The 10,264-nt window shown below is 40.1% G+C and overlaps 2 protein-coding genes across 2 annotated transcripts; both read left to right on the forward strand.

Moving 5' to 3' along the window:
- Positions 1-5,577: 5,577 nt before the first annotated feature.
- Positions 5,578-6,964, forward strand: LOC120862243 (endogenous retrovirus group K member 10 Gag polyprotein-like). Its single transcript, XM_040238366.1, is given in 1 exon segment — positions 5,578-6,964. A coding segment is annotated over 1 exon segment (1,359 nt). The 5' UTR covers positions 5,578-5,605.
- Positions 6,965-8,101: 1,137 nt separating this feature from the next.
- LOC120861641 lies at positions 8,102-10,034 on the forward strand. The gene is given in 2 exon segments (XM_040237347.1): positions 8,102-8,678; positions 8,680-10,034. Coding segments are annotated over 2 exon segments (1,854 nt in total). The 5' UTR covers positions 8,102-8,157; the 3' UTR covers positions 10,013-10,034.
- Positions 10,035-10,264: the final 230 nt, after the last annotated feature.

Below are 10,264 nucleotides of genomic sequence, written 5' to 3' on the forward strand. Positions count from 1 at the left end.
AAAGCAAACTTCATATATATACATAGTGACTTTTTTTTACTTTTTTTAATATTGCATTTTTGAAAATCCAACCTCTGCTACAGATTTTTAATTTTTGCCTTTTGATATTTGTTATCAATTTTTTACCTTTTAGAACCCAGTCTTCTGTACCCATTTTTACTTGGAAGCAACATTATTGGCTTGACTGCTCTCTCCCACTTTGGACTCTCCTTTTTCTCCACCAGGTAGCCTCTATCTCCTCCCTCCTCCTTCTCTTCTCTACCCAACTCTGTGAATCTCGGTGTGTGTTCCAGACAGTGGAGAACAGTTAGGGAACTGATTGCTGGCTGGATCTGTCTCTCTGCCTTTGATTCCTCCCTTTTATCCTCCTGGCCACCTCTGTCTCCTTCCTCCCTCTTCTCTTCTCTGTATAACTCCATGAACATCTCTGAGCAGTTCAGACTGTGGAGGGAACATAAGGAAGTGATTACTGGCTAGCTTGCTCTCTCCTCTTTTGATTCCACCTCATCTCACTCTGGTCACTTCTAACTCCCACCTCCCTCTTCTCTTCTCCATGTAACTCTGTGAACCTCTCTGGGTGTTCCCCACTGTGGAGAAACTTTTCATCTTTAACCTAGATGTTTTATCAATGGTGCTGTATATATAGAGAATTCTTGAGGCTACTGTAAAAATAAGACTGAAAACCAGAAGCAGGAGGCTTAAGTCCAAATCCTGAGAACACCATAGAACTCCTGAATCCAGGGAACATTAATCGACAGAAGCTCATCAAACACCTCCATACCTACACTGAAACCAAGCACCACACAACGTCCAGCAAGTTCCAAAGCAAGACATATCACACAAATTCTCCAGAAACACAGGAACACAGACCTGAACTTCAATATACAGGCTGTCCAAAGTTACTCCAAACCCACTGACATCTCATAAAACATTATTGGACACTTCATTGCACTCCAGAGAGAAGAAATCCAGCTCCACCCACCAGAACACCGACACAAGCTTCCCTAACCTGGAAACCTTGACAAGCCATCTGTACAACCCCCCCCCCCACAGCAAGGAAACTCCACAATAAAGAGAACTCCACACACTGCCAGAATACAGAAAGGTCACCCAAACACAGCAAGAAAAACAGCATGAAGAGAAAAAGGAATACACAGAAGTACAGGAACAGGATAAATGCCAACCAAAGCAAACAAAAGAGGAAGAGATAAGGAATCTACCTGATAAAGAATTCCAAATAATGATAGTGAAAATTATCCAAAATCTTGAAATCAAAATGGAATCACAGATAAATAGCTTGGAGACAGGATTGAGAAGATGCAAGACAGGTTTCAGTACAGTTCAGTCACTCAGTCGTGTCCGACTCTTTGCAACCCTATGAATCGCAGCACACCAGGCCTCCCTGTCCATCACCAACTCCCGGAGTTCACTCAGACTCGCGTCCATTGAGTCGGTGATGGCATCCAGCAATCTCATCCTCTGTCATCCCCTACTTCTCCTGCCCCCAGTCCCTCCCAGCATCAAAGTCTTTTCCAAAGAGTTAATTCTTCGCATGAGGTGGCCAGAGTACTGGAGTTTCACCTTTAGCATCATTCCTTCCAAAGAAATTCCAGGGTTGATCTCCTTCAGAATGGACTGGTTGGATCTCCTTGCAGTCCAAGGGACTCAAGAGTCTTCTCCAACACCACAGTTCAAAAGCATCAATTATTCGGCACTCAGCCTTCTTCACAGTCCAAATCTCACATCCATACATCACCACTGGAAAAACCATAGCCTTGACTAGATGGACCTTTGTTGGCAAAGTAATGTCTCTACTTTTGAATATGCTATCTAGGTTGGTCATAACTTTTCTTCCAATGAGTAAGCATCTTTTAATTTCATGGCTGAAGTCACCATCTGCAGTGATTTTGGAGCCCCAAAAAATAAAGTCTGACACTGTTTCCCCTGTTTCCCCATCTATTTCCCATGAAGTGATGGGACCGGATACCATGATCTTGGTTTTCTGAATGTTGAGCTTTAAGCCAATTTTTTCACTTTCCTCTTTTACTTTCTTCAAGAGGCTTTTTAGTTCCTCTTCTCTTCCTGCCATAAGGGTGGTGTCATCTGCATATCTGAGGTTCTTTATATTTCTCCTGGCAATCTTGATTCCAGTTTGTGTTTCTTCCAGTCCATCGTTTCTCATGATGTATTCTGCATAGACGTTAAATAAGCAGGGTGACAATATACAGCCTTGTGGCGGCAGTGGCCAGTGCACTAAGCGCAGGCAGCGGCGGTGGCGGCCGGCTCAGTAGGCACAGGTGGCGGGGGTGGCCGCCAGCGCACTAAGTGTGGCCAAGAGCTACCCTGCATCCGAGGGCAGGGGCGATGGCCAAGAGGAGAAAGGTTTAACAAGGACCTAGAAGAAATAAAAAAGAGTCATTATATAATGAATAATGCAATAAATGAGATCAAAAACACTCTGGAGGGAGCAAATAGTAGAATAATGGAGGCATAAGATAGGATTAGTGAATTAGAAGATAGAATGGTAAAAATAACTGAATCAGAGAGGAAAAAATGAATTAAAAGAAATTAGAACAATTTCAGAAACCTCCTGGACAATGTGAAATGGCCCAACATTCAAATCATAGGAGTCCCAGAAGAAGGCAAAAAGAAAGACCATGAGAAAATACTCGAGGAGATAATAGTTGAAAACTTCCCTAAAATGGGGATGGAAATAATCACCCAAGTCCAAGAAACCCAGAGAGTCCCAAACAGGTAAAACCCAAGGTGAAACACTCCAAGGCACATATTAATCAAATTAACAAAGATAAAACACAAAGAACAAACATTAAAAGCAGCAAAGGAAAAACAATAAATAACACACAAGGGGATTCCCATAAGGATAACAGCTGATCTTTCAATAGAAACTCTTCAGGCCAGGAGAGAATGGCAGGACATACTTAAAGTGATGAAAGGAAAAAACGTACAGCCCAGGTTACTGTGCCCAGCAAGGATCTCATTCAAATATGAAGGAGAAATCAAAAGCTTTACAGCAAACAAAAGCTGAGAGAATTCAGCAACACCAAACCAGCTCTCCAACAAATGCTAAAAAGGGTCTTCTCTAGACAGGAAACACAAAAAGGGTGTATAAACTCAAACCCAAAACAATAAAGTAAATGGCAATAGGATAATTCTTATCAATAATTACCTTAAATGTAAATGGGTTGAATACCCCAAACAAAAGACAAAGACTAGCTGAATGGATACAAAAACAAGACCCTATATATATTGTCTACAAGAGACCCACCTCAAAACAGGGGACACATACAGACTGAAAGTGAAGGGCTGGAAAAATATTTTCCATGCAAATAGAGACCAAAAGAAAGCAGGAGTAGCAATACTCATATCCGATAAAATAGACTTGAAAACAAAGGCTGTGAAAAGAGACAAAGAAGGACACTACATAATGATCAAAGGATCAATCCAAGAAGAAAATATAACAATTATAAATATATATGAACCTAACATAGGAGCACCACAATATGTAAGACAAATGCTAACAAGTATGAAAGGGGAAATTAACAATAACACAATAATAGTGGGAGACTTTAATACCCCACTCACACCTATGGACAGATCAACTAAACAGAAAATTAACAAGGGAACACAAAAGTTAAATGATACAATAGACCAGTTAGACCTAATTGATATCTATAGGACATTTCACCCCAAAACAATTTCAACTTTACTCAAGTGCACAAGAAACTTTCTCCAGGATAGATCACATCCTGGGCCATAAATGTAGCCTTGGTAAATTAAAAAAAAAATTTTTTTTGAAATCATTCCAAGCATCTTTTCTGACCACAATACAGTAAGATTAGATCTCGGTTACAAGAGAAAAACTATTAAAAATTCCAACATATGGAAGCTGAACAACACGCTGCTGAATAACCAACAAATCAGAGAAGAAATAAAAAAGAAATCAAAATATGCATAGGAACGAATGAAAATGAAAACATAATGATTGCAAAACCTGTGGGACACTAAAAGCAGTGCTAAGGGGAAGGTTCATAGCAATACAGGCATACTTCAAGAAACAAGAAAAAGTCAAATAAATAACCTAATTCTACACCTAAAGCAACTAGAAAAGGAAGAAATAAAGAACCCCAGGGTTAATAGAAGGAAAGAAATCTTAAAAATTAGGGCAGAAATAAATGGAAAAGAAACAAAAGAGACCTAGCAAAAATCAACAAAGCCAAAAGCTGGTTCTTTGAAAGGATAAATAAAATTGATAAACCATTAGCCAGACTCATCAAGAAACAAAGGGAAGAAAATCAAATCAATAAAATTAGAAGCGAAGATGGGGAGATCACAACAGAAGACACAGAAATACAAAGGATTGTGAGACTACTTTCAGCAATTGTATGCCAATAAAATGGACAACTTGGAAGAAATGAACAAATTCTTAGAAAAGTACAACTTTCCAAAACTGAACCAGGAAGAAATAGAAAATCTTAACAGACCCATCACAAGCACAGAAATTGAAACTGTAATCAGAAATCTTCCAGCAAAAAAAAAAAAAAGCCCATGTCCAGATGGCTTCACAGCTGAATTCTACCAAAAATTTAGAGAAAAGCTAACACCTATCCTACTCAAACTCTTCCAGAAGATTGCAGAGGAAGGTAAACTACCAAACTTGTTCTATGAGGCCACCATCACCCTAATACCAAAACCTGACAAAGATGCCACAAAAAAAGAAAACTACAGGCCAATAACACTGATGAACATAGATGCAAAAATCCTTAACAAAATTCTAGCAATCAGAATCCAACAATACATTAAAAAGATCATACACAATGACCAAGAGGGCTTTTTCCCAGGGGTGAAAGGATTCTTCAATATCTGCAAATCAATCAGTATAATACACCACATTATCGAATTGAAAAATAAAAGACATGAGATTATCTCAATAAATGCAGAGAAAGCCTTTGACAAAATTCAACATCCATTTATGATAAAAACTCTCCAGAAAGCAGGAATAGAAGGAACACACCTCAACATAATAAAAGCTATATATGTGCAGGAGACTGCCCATAATGGGTTAAGTCTTGGGAGCTGCTTGGCGTGTTTGCTAAGCCCTAAGGCCTGTTCCTTAAGCGCCCTGTCCCGCCTCTCCTAAGAATGTCATCATGACCTTATGGCTCCAAAAGGTCTAGCAGCTGCTGCACTTCAAGGACAAGTACTCCTTAAACAATGTTGGGTTTGAAGATTGTCTTGTAAATATTAGCCCTCTGATATGTGCCAGGAGTCACATATATTTTCTTATAAAAACTCTCCTCAATAAACGAAGGCATCAGCCATCAGCCATCAGCTGTGTTGGTCTGATCCTCTCAACCCCATCTTTCTGTCTCCTTTTTTTTTCTCAGCGATCGAGCTCCGTTTCTCGTGACTCCTGGGTGGGGAAAAAACCTTGCAGTGCTGGCCGCGGCAGGTGGCGCCCAACGTGGGGCTCGAAAACGACAGCTCTTCGTCACTACTCATTATATGAACGAGTGAGTAATTGCACGGTGTCGGTGCTAGTTAATAAGAAGTGGAGTAGTAAGGATTATTGTTGAGAGTATAAATCATGGGGCAGACGCACAGTCGTCAATTGTTTGTACATATGTTATTTGTTATGTTAAAACATAGAGGTATTACTGTTTCTAAAGCAAAATTAACTAATTTTCTTTCTTTTATTAAAGAAGTTTGTCCTTGGTTTCCTAGGGAGGGGACCATTAATCTAGAGACATGGAAAAAGGTAAGAAAACAAATTAAAACGCACTATACTTTGCATGGTCCAGATAAAGTGCCTATTAAAACCTTGTCCCTTTGGACTTTAATACGAGATTGCTTAGATTTTGACAATGAAGAGTTAAAACGGTTAGGTAAATTGCTCAAAGAGGAAGATAAAACAAAAAATGAGCCAGAATATGCTGTTCTGAAGGGGCTAGAGGGTAAGCCGCAACCACTTAAATCTCCCCAGTCCCTTGATGTAAATGACGTTCTTTCCTCTGAAGACGCAAATGAATTAGAAGAAGAAGCTGCTAAATACCACCATGAAGAGTGGGAGTTTTTAGCTCAAGAGGAAAAACACAAGGCTTCTGACGATGACCTGATGGAATGTGTCAGAAAACTTGCTAAATTGTTGTGCAGTTCAGACCATAAGTTTAATCTTTCCGCTTCTGCTCCTCCTCTCCCTCCCGCTTATGCTCCTTCTGTTGTTGCCGGATTGGATCCCCCGCCTGGACCAGTGGTTCCTTCATCATCTCAGGACACCATTTCTCCTTTACAAAAAGCTCTGCGACAGGCTCAGCGATTGGGTGAGACGGTATCTGATTTTGCTTTAGCTTTTCCTGTGTTTGAACAAAACAACCAACGATTTTATGAGGCCTTGCCTTTTAAACAGTTAAAAGAATTGAAAGTTGCTTGTTCTCAATATGGTCCCACTGCCCCTTTTACTATGGCAATGATTGAAAATTTGAGAACTCAAAATTTGCCTCCTAATGACTGGAAGCAAATAGCCAAAACATGTCTTTCAGGTGGAGATTATTTATTATAAAAATCAAAATATGTTGAACAGTGTGGCCGTATTGCAGACGTAAATCGGCAACAAGACATTCAAACTTCTTATGAAATGTTGATAAGAGATGGCACTTATCAAGCTACTAATGCACAACTAAATTTTTTACCAGGTGCTTATGCACAAATATCTAATACAGCACGACAGACATGGAAAAAACTTCCTAGTTCTAGTACCCGGACTGACGATATGTCTAAAATTAGACAGGGGCCTGATGAGCCCTACCAAGATTTTGTGGCCAGACTGTTAGATGCCATTGGTAAAATTATGTCTGATGAACATGCTGGTGTTATTCTTGCCAAACAGCTGGCCTTTAAAAAATGCCAATTTCCCTGGACAAGTTATACATCATTATCCTGCAGATAAATTATTACATTTTGCTATGCATCATCCTTTTATTTTTCCAAAAATAGTTAAAAATCAACCTATCAATAATGCCACTCTTTTGTTCACAGATGGTTCTTCCAATGGCATTGCAGCTTTAATTATTAATGACCAATCTTATTATACTCAAACTGCTTTTTCTTCTGCCCAGGTTGTCAAATTATTTGCAATGCATCAAGCTCTATTGACGGTTTCAACTCCCTTTAATTTGTTCACTGATAGTCAATACATCGTTCAGGCTTTAAATGTGTTAGAAACTGTTCCTATTATAGGTACCTCATCAGAAGAAGTGTTTACTTTATTTTCATCTATCCAGGCTACTATACAAGCTCGGCAACATCCTTGTTATTTTGGGCATGTCCGAGCTCATTCTTCATTGCCAGGGCCGATATTTCATGGTAATCATGTTGCTGATTCTTTAACTAAGCAACTCTTCTATCAATCTGCTGTTAGTGCTGCTCAAGCCTCTCATGCTTTGCACCATCAAAACAGTCATTCTTTGCGTTTACAATTCAAAATATCCCGTGAAGCAGCTCGACAGATTGTTAAAAACTGCCCTACATGTCCTCAATTTTTTGTCCTACCCCAATATGACATTAATCCACGTGGCCTTCGCCCTAATCATATTTGGCAAACGGATGTCACCCATGTCCCTCATTTCGGTCGTCTTAAATATGTTCATGTCTCTATTGACACTTTCTCTCACTTTCTTATGGCCTCCCTTCACACTGGAGAAGCTACTCGGCATTGTATACAACATATGCTTTCTTGTTTTTCTATCTTAAGAATTCCTCAAGTTATTAAGACTGACAATGGCCCTGGCTATGTCAGTCGATCTTTCCAACGCTTCTGTGCTTCCTTTCATATTCAGCATAAAACTAAAATACCCTACAACCCGCAAGGACAAGGCATTATAGAGCGAACTCATCAACGGCTGAAACATCAACTTTTAAAACAAAAAAGGGGGAATGAGCTATATGCTCCTTCACCACAAAATGCTTTACACCATGCTTTATTTGTTTTAAATTTTTTAACTTTAGATTCACAGGGGCTTTCTGCCGCGCAACAACTATGGGGAGACCATCACCTGAAGAAGAAACCTCTCGTAAAATGGAAGGATCCCCTCACTGGACGATGGTCTGGACCAGATCCGGTACTGATTTGGGGGCGGGGTCATGTTTGTGTTTTCCCACAGGATGCCGAAGCGCCACGCTGGATCCCGGAAAGGTTGGTACGCGCGACGGAGGAGGTCCCTTGTGTACCAAATGCGACGGATGTCCCTCAAGGATGACGTGGAAAATTTGCCTACTTCACAGCAGATTCATGCATTGATGCAGCGAGCTTAAAATAAAGTCCATACCCTGCCGCCGGTGACCCCTACAAACATGTTAATCATGCTGCTCATGACATTACAACAAATACAACAAGGGACTGCCTTAACATACTGGGCTTATGTCCCAGATCCACCATTAATTCAACCTCTGGGATGGAATGAGGAAGTGCTTCCTGTGTATGTTAATGATACGTTCCTCCTGGGTGGAATGTCCAACACTCATATTCAATCCCAACAAGCTAACATCTCCTTTTTTGGACTCACCGCACAATATCCCATGTGTTTTTCCTACAAGCTAAATCAACCTTTCTGCATAACTGTATCTGCTTTCACCTCTTACCCGCAGGTGACGATTCCAGGTATCGCATGAAGCAGGCCGTATAACACAGCATGCAGAAACTGGACCTTTACATATACCGTTCTGTGACCGTAACATCAGCATAAACATAGGCATTGATGTTCCTTGGACACTCTGCCGAGGAAGAAGCGCAACTGTCTACGACATCAATAATGCTGGCACAACGTTCTTGTGGGACTGGGCACCAGGGGGAACCCCTGAATTCCCAGAATATAGGGGACAACATCCTCCCATCCTGGCGATAGGATCCCATAAGATCTATCAAACAAAACTGTGGAAATTACTGGCTGCCTTTGACTATGGTTATGGATTGTATATTCAGCCTAATATTAGTGGGTCTAAATATGGAAATATAGGTACCACTGGACATCGGTACCCCCAGGCTTGTGTACCTTTTCCTTTTATGCTATTAACAGGATCTATATATATTAATCAAACTCATAATGTCTATCACATAAATTGTTCAGACTGTTGGTTGACAAATTGTATAAGAGGAGTCTCCATGGGAAAACAGGTCTTAGTAGTAAAACAACCTGCCTTTATTATGACACCTGTAAAAATTGCTGAAACTTGGTACGAGAAATCTGCTTTAAAATTGCTACAACACATTAATTCGGCACTCAGCCGTCCCAAAAGGGAAATTGGTCTTATAATCCTTGGGGTGGTTTCTCTCATTACCCTTATTGCTACAGCTGTAACTGCTTTGATTGCATTAGCTCAATCAGTACAAGACTCTACTATTGTAGATTCTCTAGCTTTTAATGTTACTAAGATGATGGGAACTCAAGAGAACATAGATAAAAAAATAAAAGATAGACTTGCTGCTTTATATGATACTGTAAAAATTTTGGGAGAAAAAATTCAAAGCCTTAATTTTAGAATGAAAATTCAATGTCACGCTAATTATAAGTGGATTTGCGTTACCAAAAAGCTTTATAACAACTCTGATTTTCCTTGGGATAAAATTAAGAAACACCTCCAAGGTATTTGGTTCAACTCCAATATTTCCCTTGATTTGTTACAATTACATCATGAGATTTTGAAAATTAAATATGCCCCTAAAGCCTCTTTAGATACAGCAAAAGAGGCTGAAGACTTTATAAGCAACTTGTTTTCAAACTTTCCCAGCCTCCATTCTTTGCAACAAAGCATGATTGCAATTGGCGTGATTATAACTGCGGTGCTTGTCTTGATGTGTTTAGCTCCCTGCATAACCCATATCATTGTAAAAGAATTTTTATCCATGCGAGTGATGATACATAGAAATATGTTACATCACAAACATCTAATGGAGCTTTTAAAAAATATAGAAGGGGGAGATGCGGGGGACTGCCCATGATAGGGTTAAGTCCTGGGAGCTGCCTGGCTGATTGCCTCGCCTAAGGCTTTGTTCCTTAGCTCTCTGTCCCGCCCCTCCTTAATATGATAACATTAACCGCATGGCCCCTGCAAAAGTATGATACACCGCAACATGCTGCATCATAGACACTTAATGGAGCTTTTAAAAATAATAAAGAAGGGGGAGCCCTGCCGCGGCCAGCACTGCAAGGTTTTTTCCCCACCCGGGAGTCACGAGAAACGGAGCTCGATC

This window comes from Oryx dammah, unplaced genomic scaffold, assembly GCF_014754425.2.
Source record: "Oryx dammah isolate SB20612 unplaced genomic scaffold, SCBI_Odam_1.1 HiC_scaffold_3, whole genome shotgun sequence".
Lineage (NCBI taxonomy): Eukaryota > Metazoa > Chordata > Mammalia > Artiodactyla > Bovidae > Oryx > Oryx dammah.